This window comes from Stegodyphus dumicola, chromosome X1 (genome assembly GCF_044657685.1).
Source record: "Stegodyphus dumicola isolate Sdum_Otavi_A_Nest chromosome X1, ASM4465768v1".
Lineage (NCBI taxonomy): Eukaryota > Metazoa > Arthropoda > Arachnida > Araneae > Eresidae > Stegodyphus > Stegodyphus dumicola.
The window spans coordinates 140,825,617-140,845,818 of NC_140780.1; the positions used below are offsets into that span (position 1 = coordinate 140,825,617).

Below are 20,202 nucleotides of genomic sequence, written 5' to 3' on the forward strand. Positions count from 1 at the left end.
ATCTACTGTTGGAAGAGTTGCATAAAACAAAAAATGGACTTATCATCTCAAGATATCCTGGAAAATACAGTGACTGAAAATGTTCAGAAAAGCAGACAAGTTTAGCACACAGCGGCGGTTCAATTTAGTACGTTGAGACAACAAAGAGAAACTCAGTATATGCCAGCTAGCAATTTATCTCTCCTTGGATTAGATTATGACTGCGTATCATCAAACAGTTTACAGAAGGCTGGTTACCAGTGACCTGTAAGGAAGATTTACATGCGCAGATCCTCTTGAATCTCTTGCGGAGGAGAAATGGAGAGAACGTTCGGAAGAGCATTATTGTTATGTTAACTGAACTGACCAAAATTGCCTCGTTACCATTTAAAAGCAGAAGCGTGAATTGAAGCATACAACTGTAAAATTGTGTACGGAATTATTTCAAACTAGGTATAATTTTATAAAGTTATTATGTGTTAGATAAATGAATTTAATAATGATAACTTTTACAAATTTTTAACACCTAAATATTACAGTTATTTACGAATTTTTAATAGCAAAATATTGTGTTAATGAAAATTAATTTATAGCTTCTTTTCAGATAACACATCATACAGTGTTTTGAAGCAAAACATTATATAATTTGGAAACGAAATAAGAATTTTTAATTACTCTTTCATTGATTTACTATGAATCATAAATTTGGTATATTGTATTTCTACGCTTTCATATTTTGCGCATATGAGGAATTTTGGTGAATTCAGATTCCAGAATCTTTCTTCATTTGTATTTTATTCAACAGCAGGAAATAGAAAAGAATATAGATGCAAATCTTAGTTTGATGCGTAGAAATGTTGATAAGAAATGTTCTTATTTTTATATCATGTATTTAGAATGACTGACAAAATTGCAATTGCCATTATAGGTTTTATAATCGATTAAGAGGACTCATACACTTTAAAACCCATAAGATGTTCGAATAGGTGACTGTTGCAAGAATTGGGATAACTTATTTATTTTATAAGCAATTACTACCAACTTTTTACAGCTAACTACATAATATAGCTGCTTTCTGAAATAGTAATTAGAAAGTTTGTGTTGCCACAAATATTTTTATAATTTAATCCGCTTTGTGACAACATTTTTCGTCATGTTTTCAACTTGCGCGCACAGTTTAAAACATTCTGTTTCACAATTTAATTCCATATTTAATATATAGCTTTTATAACAATTGGAAACTACTGTGAACCTAAAATTCTAAAAATTTTATGTTAAATTTTTATTTTATTTTGAGTTGAGTTTATAAAATGTATTTTATTAAAAACATTTTTAATATTTTCGCCCATAAATTTTTTCAATATTAAAATATTCATCAGATTGTTGGTTCAGTTAGAAAATAGTGCCCATATAATGAATTCCATCAAATTTCAAGTATGTACCATTAGCCATTTTTAAAATATCATGCACGCAAGGTGGAAACACGGCGAAATATTTTGTCACAAAGAGGATTAAATTACAAAAATATTTGTGGCAACACAAACTTTCTGGCTATTAGTTTTCAAAGCAGCTATATTATGCAGTCAGCTGTAAAAAGTTGGAAGTAATTTCTTTTAAAATAAATAAAATATCCCAATTCTTGCAATAGTCACATATTCGAAGTTCATGAGGGGTTTAAGGTGTACGAGTCCCCTTAATGCATGCAGTTTTCTTTCAGTCGGTTACTGTTTGCCCTAATTTATCAAATGTTAGGCACAGAAATGTTTTGCAATAAAAGGAAGATCAAAGCAGTTGACCAAACAGAAATTCGAAGAATATGGACTTACGAAACATTCTAAATGAAATTGTACAAAACTATGTTCGCTCAGCCTTCTTGAGACGTAACAACAATTATGAATAAGGTATTTCAAATGACCGAAAATTTAGTATAATTTTTTAAAATGTGTTTTAAAAATTGTGCGAGCTTAAAAAAAGTTTGTCACTAATCAGCACAGCTCATCAAAAATAAATGAACGACTTTTCCTACTTTTTAGAGTTTTAAAATGAAACATTCCGTTGAATAATAGAAATAACAAAAAATAAATAAATAGAATAAAAAATGCTGTCTAAAACCTTCAGGTTATCAAAAATTTGAAAGATTTTATCATTAAAACTTCTAAAATTTAAGAAAATATTTACGAGGAATAAAAATCATACGATTAATAAGAAATTCCAACAATCTTCTTTAATAGACTAATTTAACAGCTGAAGCATTTTAAAGCTGAATAATTGTGATATGCCTGCTAGTTGAAGAATTAGTTCTCCAGAAATTAAAGGTATAGAAAACAAAATTTTATATTTAAAATATACTGTTCAAATTGGTGAAGGTAAATAGTAGGAAAAAAATTGCTACGGCATAAGTTCATCGTAAATTGATCCTACGTAGACATTCTTTAACTTTTTTTAGAAATTATTCCGAAAAGACTTAATCAAGAGATTGTGCATTTATTTCACAGAAACACTTGCGATAACAAGGACTGCAAAAAGTATCCTTTGTTAAATGATCTTAGAATTATCACAAATGGAAACTTTTTGCTGATTTTTGCTTATACAATATCAGGGTTCTATCAGATAAAAAATCTGATTCAAAATGCAATGCCATAATTTTATGCAAAATTATACGCATTTTGTTACAGAATATACGGATTAAACTTAAGCAAAGCACCATCATTTTTTGACCTAGCAATTAAATAAAACACTATCGACATCCAGGAAGATCAGAAAAAAGTCCCTCTTCTTCAGCAGCAAACAAATTAAAGAAGAGCGAGGACAGTATTTAAATTAAAAACAATAGATGAAGCAATTGGAACACGAAAAATAGCGCCTGTTTTCCAGAGAAAAGTAATAAAACAAGGGAAATTAAGATATTAGAATTTTAAAAGCGTTAGGAAGGAGTGGATTGGAATTAATGCCATTAACTAAAGAAGAAAATAACCTTTTGTGAATCTGAAAATCTTCAAGGATATCAAATAGACCAACTGAAGAAGCTTATAGATAATTTTAGCACACCGAATGCTAAAATTGTAAGTAAGATTCCAACTATGATTAACTATGGAATATTCATTTAGTTTTATGTTTCGGACTCAAGATTCGTGTTATATGACGCGAAATTCTAAAGTTCTTTTAGCTTCGCCGATTCTTCTCAAACCATACTAAAGAGATATGTTATGAATTCTCAAAGAATGAAAGCCAGAGATGGAGTCTTTAAGAATTTAATAATGAATTTTACTGATAAATGAGAAATAACCTGAAAGTTGGATTTCTAGAGAATTTTTGGAATTTTGTATCGGATAGAAGATATAAATGGAATGACAACAATGAAAGAAATAAATGAAAGTTATTACTGCTATTTATAAGAACAGAATGTCTTTCTTGATGACGAGATGAAGAGGTTTTGAAAGCTTCAATGGCCATGGAAGAAAGCCTACCAATGGCAAATGAATTCAAATACATTCATATGCAAAATTAAGAGAATTTCATATGTCGAATTTCGGAAAACTAAGGGAAAATAAAATTCGCTAGGAATATATGTTTATAAAGATGTACCGAAGGTAACGTAGCGAAAGATATGTACCATTTAATGGTCATTTCATGTAAGGATGATAAACAGTAAAGCTCATAGTGCAGGGATGTCCAAAATCGAATTCGCGATATAGACCTGAAAACGAATTATGAACGCATATGAGGTACATTCCCCTCTCACAGCCAGACAGGTCTCGCAGAGTGACGGCATACCGGACAGGAGGCAGTTAAGGAGTCTCTGTGGCAGTCATTTCCTCTCCTACAGCAAGGCAGATTTCAGCTCTGGGTTGGTTCTGGAGGCCGATGGAAAGATAATATTGCTCTTAGAAGAGCGTCCCAGACATACTGTATAGGTTTATGATCAGTAGATCTGGATGAGCAATTCAATCGGCGAATATCTTCACTTTTCAGGTACTCGTCTATTAATTGGAACTCCGTCCTTGGAAAGTCAAACAAAGTACTCTACGTTTTCTTCTCTATACTTCAGAGCAGTCAGGAACCTTTGTCAAACACGTGCAGGAGTATGCAATCGTCCAAAGATTCATAAACCTGGACCATTACAGTTCCATTACCTGGACCATTACAGTTCCATTACCTGGACCATTACAGTTCCATCCTTCCTAAACCATTACAGTTCCACCGCTGTAATGATCCTTTTTCCTTATGAAGGAGGAAAGGTATCGATTTCCAGGCTCTTTCAAGATACAGGTATGCCGAGAATCAGTGTCGAGGCTGAATCGTGACATATCTATAAAACCCAGCGTGGTACACTGAAGCTTGGTCAAAGGCGCATGTTGCCTGTGCTATGCTAAACACCCTCTCTCATGTGTCGCAGTTAGCGGGACGCATACAGCCGGTCTTCTGGCATACAGCTCTATCTCATGAAGCCTTCGTGCAAACTTTAGGTTCCAGTGGCAACATATATCTAACGGGAGTGCTGTTATGGTGTAGTAAACCTGTGCCGCCTCATTGAAAGTGCTAAAATTTAAGTCTTTTCGATTTTGATCCAATGTCCTGAAACTGATTCTGCCAAAATTTCTAACCTCATTGGGTGCTACATTGAACTCTGCATGTACCTGCGCTTGTGACTGGCCTGCCTCCAATCTCTTAACAATTCTCTATCTCATTCCGCCATCCATGGCTAGTTTACATAAACCATTGTAAAATTTACCGGAATTTTGCGACAAAGACGGTGAATGTCGTGAAGAAGAACGAGCACACAAATTGCCGAAAACCCCTCTTAGGATTATATCCACTCCCCAATCACAGCTCTGCAGACACCTACGGGTATGCTCACGTATTCAACTCTGAATGCTTGCAGCAGCATCATTAGTACGTTTGGTTCAACGCTTTTCCTGAAAATATTAATAATTTGCAAATTTTCTTAATTTTGCACACGAGTGTAGTTGAATTCCTAAGAAATCAAAGATGCTGAAGAACGACCTTTGAGACGACGATATATGTAAGAGTAAAATGAAACTATTTTTAGCTTAGTATTATATGATGTGGTAGTGATATGATGAGGCAAACAACATGGGCATTAGCATGAAGAGGAAAACGAGCAAAAACGTTTACCGTGAACAGTGGCGTTGGAATCCGATTCACCGGGGATTATGAGTATATTAAAGAAAGGAGGATATTCGTCAGATTCAATTTCAAAAGCTTGACCGGATGGCTGGAACAATCGAACTCATGGCAGATAAAATATGAGTTGAATATTCTCTATTACCATCAAAGGTCACGAATAGGTCATCCACGTAGCGAACCCAGTGTCGAAAATATCGTTTTTCAACTAGTGTTTACCTCAAAATAATGCACTTAAATGTTTGCAGGTACTGGACTGCCGGGATGATCCATATCTAGGCCTTCTATTTGGCGTTTTTGAAATATTTTGTAAAATGGAGAAAGTTAGATTTAAAGAAGCTTTAGTGATAGGAATTAATTCCTCATTTTTAGTACATGTGATATGGATTCTCGAAGTCTAGTTCCAAGATATGTTAATCTTGCCTCAAGTAAATCGCTAGTAAACCGTGGTGTAACATCAAAAGAAATCGCACATGATCGCTGTGGAAAAATGTCTTTGTTTATCGACGAATTCAAACGTATTTCCACAATGTAAATACTATTAAAAATTTAAGGACAAATTGTAAATACTTAATATTTTCGAAAGGTTACGAGGCTGTTGAAAATTACAGGGTGGAAAGGAATTCCAGTTTTGTGAATTTTATGGAAAGCGTAAAATATGGCACAGTTATCAACAGGTGGAATGAACAATTTTGTAAACTGAGTTGGGAGTATACTATATGAGAAAACGTTTTGGACCATTAGGTTATATTGATATCAGGAAACCGAAGAAATCTGCACTGGCCTCGCCAGGGTTCAAACAACGGACTTCCCTATTATGCATCGAGCATGTTTCCTGTTACACCACGATGTCAGAAGGAAGGAGAAAATACCTTATGTGCTTCCCTTTTTAAAGGCCGACTGGAGATTAGGGGAACCATTCGCCAAATCCTAGTGGTGACTAATTATCATACATCACTTTTTAGTTCGGGCTCCACTTGTAGAGTCTTTTAGAATTTTCGAAGCCAAGAAGCTGAAAAATTCCGCACTGCCCACGAGGTTATTCCAACTCAGGACCTTCCGAATATGCATGAAGCTTGCTTCCAGTTACACCACGAAAGCATGCGGAAACGAAGGAAACCTTACAGGCTTAATAACTGATTTAGCTATTACTGCTGCTTCAGCTGCTTTAGCTATTTCAGAAGTTTAAGGATATTTAGGGATCGAGAAGATTATTTATCAGTTTCGTGATTTTATCAATATATATATGTGTTTGTCCATGACAACGGTCTGCCTACCTTTATCAGCTGTGGAAATTCTAATGTTCGGATTAGAATGAATTTTCTCCAAAACATATCTTTCCTTTAGGCAAGATTCTAAACGAACGACATATTAGTAAAATGAACTTTATGAGTAATTACTTGGCGGATTGTATCTTTCTGTGATTTTTAAATTTTATTGAATTTGAACGCTTTTTCAGTAGAATTAATTATTTGAGGGGCAGAAGATATAGATAATTTTAACAAGAAAAATTATACTTTAATACTTTATCTGATACTCCAAATGATTAACATTAATATATTAAAAATGGGATTAGAATTTACAGTGGGAAGATTAACATAATACGTGAATATAGACGACTGGCGTTTAAAGCGTTTGGCATCTGGAAGCGAGATTATGGGTTTGATAAAGGGTTTCGAATCTAAACCAAGATTTCCGATCAAAGGAAAAAAGTAAATTATAGAATTAGTAGTTCTTAGGTGAAGATGTAATTCGTACTGTTTTTAATAAACGTTTAGGCATGTTCCCTATAATGCGTAAAAGATGTGACAATATGAACTAATGCAAAATTTAACAACTCGAACAGAAAATTTAAACTACATTTCACTTGTATAAATTTGTGAATGATATTCTGACTTTTGAATTTAAACTTTTGCATGAAAGCAAAAACGTGGCAGATTTTCAAAATTTCCATGCAAGGAAATTTTATATGCAAAGTTTTGAAAATTTCCATATGTACTTACCTACTGAAAGAATGAACTTTTCAGATACTTAACTTCTATTCTAACACACACCTATTCGCAATATTTTAAACAGCATGTAAGAATTATGTTAATTTTATTAACAGTTAAATTTTAAGTTAAAGTTCCTTTCCTGTCAAATTCTTAACTTCAACTTACTACTTTCGGCCAGAACGTAGTTTTGGAATTTGCTGAATATTTAATGAGAAGGAGCGGTATTTAAACCACGAAGTTACTTACTGAGACAGAGAGAGAAACAGAGTTTCTGAACTACGCGCGTCTGCCTTTTTGGCCGCTCTCTCTCTCAAAGCTGTTTTACGCCCCGCCGTACTCAGGCCCTTGCTAAGCTTTTTTTTATTTATTACGTGCTCCGCCCTTAGGCACTACACGGAAAGGGAGGGATGCCCCGTGGAGGTCTTTTTAAGGGAAACTGGCTCGTATCCACGTTACACATAGGGAAAACCACGAAAACGCCCATGCAGCCAGCCCGTTCGCCGGGACTCGAACCCCGGAACGAACTACCAGTGTTCAGCGGCTTTTACCGCTCGGCCGCTGGTGGGCCCTTGCTAAGCTTCGTAGTAAAATAAGTTAAGGGGCCAACTCTCATTGAACCTTGATATCTTTGGCTATACTTAATTAGTTAATCTTAGTTTTAGTTTAATTCTTAGTCTTTTAAGTTCAAGTCCAAAGTGCGGACTTTATTTGTACACTCCCAGGCGGAATTTTGTTAAATCTTATCGAATTAATAAAGGGTTATTTACCCTTCTCTCTTGTTGTTTCCTGTCTTCGAACTCTAGCGATTATTCGCTTATCAGTTCTTAGGTTCTTCACTTCCAACATTAACTTAGAATTTCAAGTGAGGGACCTTACAAGCATAATTATTAAATCCTGAAGAAATTTGATAATTCGGAAATTTCCGACAGCCATGGAAGGATTAGTTTCTAAAATTATTTTATTTAAAAAGCTTTGGACCCATATTTTTTTCATTCATTTAAGGGGTGTTGGAACCCCAAAATCTTCAAAAAATTGTGATTTCGAATTTTTGCATTTTCAAATTCTCTACACTTTTATCTTTCTAAAAATACCATTCTTTAATCTCTATGAAAATTAGAACTGTAAAAAAAATCTAGTTTTAATTTGTCATCTACTGCTTTGATCAATGAGGATTTTTACATAAAATCGCGTTTTTCTCCAAACGTGATTTTTTTTATACTCGATGTACCTTTTCTCAGAAACAACTGCTCACAGGTATCTAAACTCTTTATGGCTTATTTATTAGGTTTTCTTATATTTACTGAAATGAGCCTTTTGTAATAAACCTAGAAAAAAAAATTAAATTTTTTTGTGTGAGAAAAGTGCTAAATTTTACTATGCCTAACAAAATATTCTGTAATTTACTCTAAAATTCAAAATGCTTCAATAGCTCATTTCAGTATAATCAGATAGGTATACTTTAATTACAAAAAAAGTTTCAAGCTTGTATCTACAGCAGATTTTGAGAAAAGGTACATCGAAAATGGCCAATTTAATATTGTCGGTATAGAGGTTTCTGATACCCCTTAAAATTCTATAATATTCTCCAAGATGTTTTTGCAATTGTTACGGATTTGGTATTTAAATAGTTAATATTAGTAGAATTATGAATAAAATTGTATTATTCCCCATGCAGTGCAGCGCGTGACGAATATTAAAAAAAAAGCTAAGCCAGAAAATTAAAAATACTAGAGCATGTGCATTTAATATTTAATAAATAAATATCTCTTTTTGATTTCTAGAAATTGCTATAAAAGTCTTGCGCGTGATTTAAAAAGTTTATAGAAAAGAGAAAAACTCTCAATTTAGTTAGTTGGTTAATTTAAGAGTTTGTTTAGAAAACTGTTCTTGTTGACTGTAGCGAATTCGCGTATTAGGTTTCTCTAGCTGTTTTGAATTAAGTTCTATTGAAAGCTTGAGTAGTTAAAAGATAACTAATGTTAGATATTTGAGATATTGTAGCATTTTCTCTGGAGAAGTTAAAACATTTTATTTGTTCTGACGATAATAAATTTTGTTCATTTTTCGTCGGAATTGTACATTAATTTCATAACGAACCCGTACGCAGGCAACAATGTTTAGTGTCAGAAGTGGGATACCAAATGCCAATCACAAGAGCGATGGAAGAACAGTTAAGGCAATTCTTGGCAGCCTTTGCTGCATTTAAAGAAGAGATGAAAGACTCCATTAAAGAAGAGATTAAATCCATTAAAGAGGAGATGATATCTAGTCAGGTAATGATTGAAGCAGGACAAAAAAAAAAGATAGAAACAGGACAAGAAGAGATGCAAAGAGAAATTACCTACATAATAGAAAATAAATTTGAAACTATGGAAGGTAGAATACACGTGATTGAAAACAAAGTTGGACAAATTGAAGAAAATGTTTCTTCTGTCAAAGAACAAATAGAAGAGGTAGTTTCGGCCGTAGAACAACAAATCGATTATAGATATTCCTCTGTAAAAGATCAAATAGAAGAAAGAGTTTCTGCTGTGGAGCAACGAATAGAAGGAAGAGTTTCTGTTGTCCAACAACAAATTGATGACAGGTGTTCTGCTCCCGTCGCCACAGAAAATGACAGTCGTCTAGACGATTTAACTAGACAACTGAATGCCTTGAGACGAAGTTTTGGTGACAAAAAACCGACCATAAAATGCTGAAACTGCGGTGCTGAAGGGCACATACGACAAAACTGCAGAACACCTCAGGGCACGGATGATAAGACCGCTCCTAGCAAGCAGCAGGAAAAGTACGCGGGGAGGAGGTTGCCAGATAATGAAAAGCCCCAGTTTAAAGCGCTTCAGATTTCTGTAGTGACAGGCGGCAATAATGGACGTTTCATAATAGGACATATTAATGGAGTTCCCTGCAATATGATGATAGATACAGGAGCCAACGTTACCATGATCCGAAAAGATTTGGCTCAACAAATGACAAGCAAACTTATCTGGAAGCCGGTCTGCGTTACCTTCCAGACTATGTCCGCTGAGAAGATCGACATCGACGGGAAAATAAACGTTAACATCACGTTTGGAAGTGCCGCTTACCATTACACAGCATATGTGGCAGATATTACAGAATTTTACATACTCGGATTAGACTTTCTAAGCAGATACACTTTTTCCTTGGGCTTTAAAAATAACGAATTGCATTCTGCATCTGAGGACATAGCGTTATTTGGAATTAATGATGTTAATTGGAATTAATGAAGTTAAATCTGTCCATAAAATCATAGCACAAGACAATATCCCAATACTGGCAAGAACATAAATCTTACTTCCTGGATCCATAGCCGAAAACAGAAATTTCCGCTGCGGCATCATAGAATATTCCAAGAACTGTAATAGCATGAAAGGAGTACTAGTAGCCTCAGCACTCGCCGACTTTTCGAGGATCGTTATCCCGGTGAGAGTTACCAATGCAACTGAGAAAACGAAAGTTATTAAGAAAGGTGAAGTGGTTGCAGCATGTACTCCAGTGACCAATATTAAACAAAAGAGTAACTCACCAGAATCCGTGTCTTCAGAAAGCATTACATCAGAGTTACTGCAGAATGCGAAATTAAAAGATGAAGAGAGGAATCAGGTGTCATTTAAGATCTTCAAGGTGTTTTCTCCCGCTTGTCTTCTGACATGAGTCGAACCAGTTTGACACAACATAAAATCGATACCGGCGAATCGATACCGGCGATCATCCCCCGGTCAAGAAACATTCAATACGTCTACCGATTGCTAAACAGGAAGAGGTACGAACATTTTTAAAGTATATGGAAGAAGGCGATGCAATCGAGCCTTCAGCAAGTCCATGGGAATCTCTCAACGTTATTGTCAGAAAGAAAGACATCTCAACAAGATTTTGCGCTGACTTTACCTCTTCCTAGAAGTTTACCTCTTCTTAGAAATGACAACAGTCTGGACACACTCTCTGGAAGCAAGTGGTTCTCAACACTTGAAAACTTGATCTAAAGAGTGTGTATTGGAAGGTAGAAATACATCCTGATGACCGAGAAAAGACCGCATTTACTACAAGACAAGGACTTTGGCAGTTCAAGGACTCTGCAATGCGCCGGCTACATTCGAGCGCCTAATGGAGATTGTTTTGAAAGGTCTTTCCTACGAAGCGAGTCTGATATACCTGGATGATATCATCATCGTCGGAAAGACTTTTGAAGAACATCTAGAAAATCTTAGAAAGGTGCTTCAAAAACTGAAGGAAGCCAATCTAAAGTTGAGTCCCGCTAAATGCAAATTATTCAGACAGAAAGTGATTTACCTGGGCTATGTCCTCTCTGCAGAAAGTGTGAGCACGGATCATGGAAAGGTGTCAGCTGTTAAATCCTGGACACGTTCCGAAAATGTCCATCAGCTGAGAAGCTTCTTAGGGCTTTGCACCTACTATAGGAGAATTGTGAAGGACTTTCTTTCCATCGCAAGACCCCTTCACAACCTGACAGAGGACAAGCAAAAATTCTTGTGGACCAAAGAATGCGAGGATGCGTATAACAACTTAGAGGAAGCTTTAACATCTGCTCCAATCCTGATGAATCCTCAGCTCGACAGACCATTTATTCTCAACACGAAAGAGAGCAATGAAAGTGTCGGTGCTGTTTTGTCCCAAGAAATAGACGGCAAAGAACGTGTAGTGGCTTACTGGAGCAAGTGCCTGTCTAAACCGGGGAGGAATTACTGTGTAACCAGGAAAGAGTTGCTCGCCATAGTCAAAGCCGTAGAACATTTCCATCGTTATCTATACGGTAGAAAATTCCTACTCCTCACTGATCATGTATTATTGGCCTGACTTTTAAATTTCAAGAATCCTGAGGTTCAAATAGCCAGGTGGATACAGAGACTCCAGGAATATGACATCCCTATCCGTCATCGTAAGGGATCATCACACGGAAACGCCGACGCCCTGTCTAGAAACCCTTGCCCAGAAAGCTGCCGATATTGTTCCAGGGTGGAAGCGAAATACGAGCTGCTGAGTTCGGTCGAAAGACAAATTACAACATCAACATCGGTTGACCGAGACCCATGGAGTAATGATGAAATCAGCAAAGACCAGCAGGAAGACTGTGACATTAAACCCATAATTGATTTAATGGAGTCATCGAACAGAAACCTACCTGGCAGGATATTTCTACCTATAGTCGTACAACAAAACCATACTGGGCACTCTGGGATTCCCTTCACATTCGAAACGACGTTTTATAGCTGAAATTCGAATCGAATGATGGGAGGACTTTCCGATGGCAACTGATGCTTCCAAAATACGGGATTCCTGATGTCCTTAAAGAACTACATAAGAGCGCTACAGAAGGTCACTTTGGAATAATGAAGACCTTGCCGAGAGTTCATGAGCGCTTTTACTGGAATAATGCAAAGGATGACGTGCAAAAGTGTTGCCGATCTTGCAATGCTTGTGGAGGTCGGAAAGGACCGAAGAGACGCAGCCGAGGCAAGATGCAACGTTACAATCTAGGAGCACCTTTTGAGCGTATCGCCTTTGACATCTTGGGACCTCTGCCAAGAACTGCCGATGGCAAAAAATACATACTCGTTGTCATTGATTACTTCACCAAGTGGCCTGAAGCGTATCCTATTCCTGATCAAGAGTCTGTCACAGTAGTTGAGGTAATGATACATCACTGGATTTCCAGGTTCGGAATGCCTCTTCAGTTACATTCCGATCAGGGAAGGAATTTTACCTCTGCATTAATCGAAGAACTATGCAAACTACTCGGCACTGACAAAACCCAAACGATGCCATTACATCCCCAGTCGGACGGCATGGTAGAGAGGTTCAACCGAACCATCCTTAATAACCTCTCATTAATGGTTTCCAGAAACCAACAAGACTGGGACAAGAAATTATCACTGTTTTTACTGGCTTACCACAGTGCTGTCCACGAGACTACCGGCTATTCCTTATCACAGATGCTGTTCGTCTGCCTTGTGATCTCTTGTTTGGTCGCCCTCCGGATGCTCCTTCATCGCCTGAAGAATATATTCAAGATGTCGAGGGCCGGTTTGAAGTGATGTAAAACTTTGCACGAGAGCGAGTCAACTTGGCTACGGAGAAGATGAAGGCCCAATACGACACAAGAGCTACTGGACATCAATTCCACGAAGGAGACAAGGTGTGGTTGTGGAATCCGACTCGACGGAAAAGACTCAGTCCTAAACTACAGTCACCTTGGGATGGTCCGTACACAGTCCTAAACAGGCTGTGTTGCAACTCAACTCTTGCTGAGATCCGATGGCTGAGTAACGTCACCTCGAACTATGAACTCTCGCTCAGAGATCGCACGAGATCTCGGATCGGAGAAGTCACACACTGCGTCGTGCCACATTTAAACACTTTTCATTATGTAAATATTCTGTAACCCGTTTGCGTCTTCCTTAAATATATTTGTGTAAAGAATGTATTTATCATTTATGGATTATTCCCTTCAAGATTTTGCTGATAGAGATGCACAGAGAAGATCAATTTCAACCAGTGGCCCTGGCAGAACCCATTGGGACAAGGTAAGCAATTTTGTTTTACCTTGTTAGTTTAGTTAGAATTGTAATTAACAATAACGATAACGATAAGGAAAAATAAAATAAATAGGCTGAATGACGTTGTGGTTCGGATCCGTAAGTCACCGAACTCCAAACCTAAAGTCGTTCATTACTACAGGTTAGCTCATTACTATGGCCATAGTACGCAATGTAAATAATTGTAAATAGTGTAAGGCCATGGTCCTTTTTTATTTCTAGATGTGTATTGGATCTGACTTGTATTTAGTATTTGATAGCATTTGATTTGTTTAAGTTAGTTGTTGCATTTATTGTTTATGTTGCTTGATATTGTAATGTAATGTTTATTATTGCATTTATGCCTTAGTTGTAAGTTTGGCTTCCTGTCCAGGGATTATACTGCCTGGGACGTGCAGTCCTTGGGAAGGGGGCAGTGTTACGAATTTGGTATTTAAATAGTTAATGTTATTAGAACTATGAATAAAATTGTTTTATTCCCCGTGCAATGCAGCGCGTGACGAATATTAAAAGAAAGTTAAGCCGGAAAATTAAAAGTACAAGAGCACGTGCATTTAAAATTTAATAAAAAATTATCTCTTTTTGATTTCGAGAAATTGCTAGAAAAATCTCGCGCGTGATTTAAAAAGTTTATAAAAAGAAGGAAAACCTCTCAATTCAGTTAGTTGGTTGTTTTAAGAGTTTGTTTAGAAAACTGCTCTTGTTGACTGTAGCGAATTCGTGGATTAGCTTTCTCTAGCTGTTTTAAATTAAGTTCTGGTGAACATTTGAGTAGTTAAAAGATAACTATTGTGAGATACTGAGATATTGTGCGATTTTCTCTGGAAAAGTTTAAGCATTTTTTTTTTTTTTTTTTTTCCTGACATTTTTTTTTTTTTTTTCCATCGGACTTGTGCATTCATTTCATAACGAACCCGTACGCACGCTACACAATGTATGAAGATAGATTAGAATGGTCAAGGAAATGTCTTACCTCAGCTTTTGTTATATATATAGGCTTATTGAGAACAATCCATGTAACAGTTTCGTGGCATCCTGGCATCGTCGTGGATCCTTCATAAGTCATAAACTGGCTTGTGTCTGGCAATAAGCCTTGAACTGATATGTGCGTTATATTCACCATTTGTCCTGAAATAAAATACGGATGATATTTTTAAAGAGAAAATTATATTCGTTAATTGTTGAGATGAGGTCAACTTTAATGAAAAGGAATAATTTAATTGAAAATTAGGGTAAAAGTAATCATACTATAAACATATAATAATCTCATTTTTATTAGCTGTAAGGAGTTATAACGGGATGTCACTAGTTCAACACGGCTTTCGAACAGAGATTCTAATTTTGAGAATAATATGTAAATGGGATAATTTGATTTAACAAACCATTGAGTGAAATTAGTTTAAAATATCAGAACTTCATGAAAAATAATAAATTACCAGTATTTCGTTTCTTTTCGATTTCGTTTCTTTTCTTTTCTGCTGTTTTTATGTTTAGTTTCACAGAATAGATAAATTAACAGTTTACTTATTATTATACCCAAGTTTAAATAATGTTTTCCCTTATCAATATCGAGAAATGAAATTTAAAATCATATATTTTATTTTTTCTCTTTTTCTCAGCTCTATTAGAGATGAAAATTAGATGTAGATTTAAAGTAGGTGGTTGCAGATACTTCCATCATTTTATTTCATTTACAGTTAGGATCATTGTCTTGTGCGACCTGGTAGCGAATTGCAGAAATTTTAAATGCTGAACACTTAATTAGCTGGATTTCTTTGCATAATGGCGAAGACTGAAAGCAGAAATCAGCGAGATTTTTTTTTTCTTTTGAAGCGTTGGGTCTTTGACAGTTAGATTTTCAGTAAAAGCGAAAAGCTTAATTTTAGAATACTAAAAACAAACGTAGCCGCGTCCGTGTACTTTCGGATTCAGTGTATGCAGTTTGTGATGATCCAGTATGCACATGAGAGTTTACGCACGCCTCCGCCGACAAATAACGTCACCGCTTTCGATTGCTGATTTTCAGTTTAAAATTAATCCGCATTCGTCAGAATAACGGAACTTTGAAGATAATGCTAAGGATTTAGAAGATGAAAGAAAATTTGGTATGAATTTATTAAGAATTACTGAAATAGAAAATCACTTATAAAGTCTGAAACTTATAAAGTTTCAAAACAACTGTTCTCGAGAAAGAACTTCCAGAATCAGAGATAGTGAAGATAATGGAATATCTGATATTGTAATGCGTATTAGAGAAGATTATGTGCACAAGTTAGCACGAATTGAAAATGAAATCAAGCAGAAATGAAATTGTTTTATTGTACGAAACAAAGCTTGTTGATATTCAAAAGGAACTGAATGGTAAATTGAAATCATCTCGTTCACATGGGAAACAGTCATGTTCAAAATCTGATGAAAAAGAAGTTCGAGAAAAAGAAATACACATTCAACCTCTAGGGAACCTTCAGTGCCTGGAAAGAAGGTAATAAATCACATAGTGAGAAGAAAAGAAAAATATATGTAGAGTCATTAGTTTTTTTTTTTTTTTTTTTTTTTTTTTTTTATACAGGAGTTATGAAAAACGTGCAGTGTCCTCGCCAAGATTCTAATCCTGGGCCTCTCGAATACTTCGAGTATGCTTCTAATTACAGCACGAATGCATGCTGAGAAAAAGGGGGAAAATACCTTGTAGATCAAGCAAAAATTCCTTATGACCAATAGTAGAAAGGCGGTCAGTTTTCAGAAGCCAAAGACGCTCAATTACAAAGGAAGATAACGATAATGATGTTAATACATTTCGTACTTCAGATGGATAAACACAAGTGCAGAAATTTGACTAAGAAAAGGCAATTACAACAGTGACATTGAAGTTTCAGATACTGATGACATGAGATGTGATGCTTAAAGAAACATCTTGAAATTACAAGAAGAGATTAGGAAGCAATTTAAGAAGAAGAGAAAGAAGCTTAAACCGAACGATGCAACAAAAGCCCTGGGCAACCATTTAACACCGCATGAACTCAGTCACGGACTTACAGTTTCCATTTTTTTTTTTTTTTTTTTTTTTAGTTTGTTTCTATTTTTTTCCCTTTTAATAGTTTTCAGATGCTGCACCAGATATGGGAGTGTTTATCGTCTTCGCTGACAGATGACGCCAGAGTCATCGCTTTGGATACTGAGACCATGCCCGCCGTAGATAGCGCGTTTCGTCCCGTAAAAAGAGAAACAAAGTGTTGTAGCCGAAAGGCGCTTGCGAAGGATGAAGATGTTGATATAAGTAGAGGGACCTGAATCATTTCTGGTTAGGCTGTTGTTCAAATAAGCAGTCACAGTTCAAATAAGTAGTCCACGAGAAAGTGGTCTATGTTATTGAAATGCTTCACTAACTTGTCTACTTCTTCCAAAAGCAAATTTCCATGTACCCTTTACATATCTTAACCATCCTATTGTAAATAGCAACTTAATGAATTCTTGTGCTTAGATGGAGTTCTTATTCAAGGGTCTTAAAGACACCCACATAAAATTATATTAAAAACGCAGAACAATAACAATCGAGCGCAAATTACACTTTATTTTTAATTTATGTAATAGTTGTGCTCAAAATAATTTAACAATTAAACCTTACTTTATTTATGAATATTTTACAAATTTTCATATGATAAGAGCAAGCATGACGGAACTGTAGCTTGCAAAACACATTGGCCCTTTGACCCGTTTAATACCTCTCGCGCATGACAGGCAATAGTCCCTTTAGACCGAAAGTTTGGTCCTGTATATCCAAGGCGATAAGAAAAAACAATTCTCGGAAAATAGTATGTAAAGTACTAGATTAAGTTTACGTAATATATTAATATATTACATAAATTAAAATCATCATTTACACTCCTCCCTGAAATTATACATCTCAAAAATAAACATTTAACATTGTAATTAATCTTTTTATCCATAAAAATATGAAAAAGAAAAAAAACGAATTGCAAACAATATTAAGAATATAGCCCTAACATTTAAAACATTTTTAGTACAGAAATAATCTGTAATTTGAAGCTGAAATGATTTAGATTACAAGAAAATTTAATCCATGTTTAGTCCAAAAACTGGAAAGACTCTACCATTTTCGGTTTTTGAGTTTTTATGAATAAACGTTTATTAACGATTGAAGCTTTAACATCTGTAATGACACTGAATTCGCTTCTCATGTGCTGTGTTTATTTAACAGTTTCATTGGCATCAGAAGACCATTCGACGCCAACGTTTCTCTTTTTAACATCTGTTATTTTTCCCCCAATGACGGGAACTTGCCTACAACGACACTGGCCACTACTAAGGCCAGAAGTGGTGGCCATTTTATTGTGGAGGCACCTAACTGGCGGCCACCGTTACCTCCTCTGAAGGGACAGACAATTTGGCATCCATGCCTTCTCCGGGATTCGAACCCGAGTCCTTCGGCATTGCAGTCAGGCTTCCCTAAACACTATACTGGTTTCCTAGCATCTGTCATAACATGTTAATCACTCGTACTTTCGCAAAGAATAACAATCAACATTTCATGTTTGTGAAACCTCTATATTACATTCTGTAAATTCTGAAAACAAACAAAGCGTCCATTTTCCCCAGGTATTTACTGGTAAGCAGATCCTTCTTTCATCGTCTCCTTCTCCCTGCTTGACCGCCATAACGAAAATAATTTCGGATGCTAAGGCTTCTAGAGTGGGAATTTCGTCAAGCAAGTTATAATATGCTTCCCAGACAGCACACCTCCAAATATTTAAGTATAATTTTCGTGAAGTAAGGGTATGGTATCTACTATACGTTATTTTCAGAAAATTATACTATTTAAAAACAATTGAAAATATTGTCAACGTTTTATCGTATTTTCGACATGTTACTTTTAAGATATTATACGAATCCGAAAATACTAAAAAAAAACCTACTTACATCAAATTGCTTTTTTGTTCATTACTTTAATAAATACCAAGCGGATTTTGAAAACCTTAAACAAAATTTATAATCAAATTATAATTTCTAATCAAATATAAAAATTTATAAATTCAGAATATCTATTTTTCCCCACTTTATATTTGATGGTATTTTTCCTTCGAACAAGAAAAAGTAAGAGGGAAACTTTGAACACATTATTAATGTCACACCCTAATTAATTTTATATTTTAATAAAAGCTGTAATATTATAATGCTGAGAAAATGAAAAAGTTCATGCAATCAAAAAATAGCGTTAATTATGTGCTTAGAAAATAGTATAAAATGTATTAAACTATTTTATTTTGTTTATATTTACTAATGTTTAAAAAAATTATATATTTAGCAAACCTGAAGTAATTATTTTCTCAGAAATAATACGCTCATTCTTAATTTGGAGATATTATAGTCAAGCATTTTTATTTATTCCTTTCGTGCGCCGAATGATTTGTTTTTAAATTAACAGACGTATCAGACTCTTTTATGCATTATTTATTGCTCCATTAATCCCACATTCGATTTTTTTAATACGGAAGCATTTTTAATGTTCTGTTTTCCCAGAATAAAAAGGCTCTATTCTCAGAAAAAAAGCAGCGACATATTAAGTACGAACTGATAAAAGAATGATAGCATTTAACAACATAGGGTAATTTTGGCATTTATTTCCTAGATTTCATTCTATTAATAACATAGGATACTAATTTAATAAATTAGAAGATTTTATTGTTTTGCACATACATTGTATGCTTATAATTTTTTTTGATGCTGATAACGCTTGTAATCAAATGTTTTAACATTAAATTTTTCTTGAAACATAACTTATATTAAACAGGAAAAGAGTAACAAGGAATTCTTAAATATAAAAAAGGCATTATTAAAATAGTCTAATTGTTAAGAATTATTTGCTCTAAAAATTTGTCTACTGTCCTTGACAAGTTTGTCATATGCCAAGAATTAAATAATATAGCTTCTATTTAATTATGAAAATAAAATGTATTTTCTTTATTTGCAGTTCTTAGTATTTTCCCTCAAAAAATTAACCTTTGTCAGTTTTGCATTTAGTATTATAAAATTTTCTGTGCTTAAATGTTTGTGAAGTCTAAAATAGGCAAGCTTTATGTAAACTACCCAAAACACACAATTGTGTGCAGTAAAAAATGAAAGAGATTTGTGTAAATTTTTGCTAAAAAAGATACTTCCTTACGAAGTTAAAACTTGCAGAAAATTTACGCATATTCTGCAAATATACGTACATTTTAACCAATAATATACGTAAATTCATGAAATATACAAAATTTATACTTAAATTCTACGAAAAAGGTGCGACGAATCATATGAGTCAAAATCTAAATTTTATATATATTTTAAGTAAATTAAAATATAAAATTATATGTGTACGTCAACTGTTTTCAGACACTTTTTTGAATATTTTACATTCATTTTTTACGTTTCTATACGAAGGATCATTTGTAAATTGCAAAGATATTTCGTGTGCAATTTACGGATGCATGATGTTGGAGTTAATTATCGTA

General features: G+C 34.8%; 1 protein-coding gene across 2 annotated transcripts in view; it reads right to left on the reverse strand.

The window, feature by feature from the left end:
- Window positions 1–20,202, reverse strand: part of LOC118196261 (carbonic anhydrase-related protein 10-like) — an 857,748-nt gene that overhangs the window by 99,497 nt on the left and 738,049 nt on the right. For both annotated transcript variants that reach the window (XM_085807267.1, XM_085807265.1), the window contains one exon: window positions 14,667–14,821. In XM_085807267.1, coding sequence (XP_085663393.1) covers window positions 14,667–14,821 — 155 coding nt within the window. The remainder of the gene's footprint in view (window positions 1–14,666; window positions 14,822–20,202) is intronic.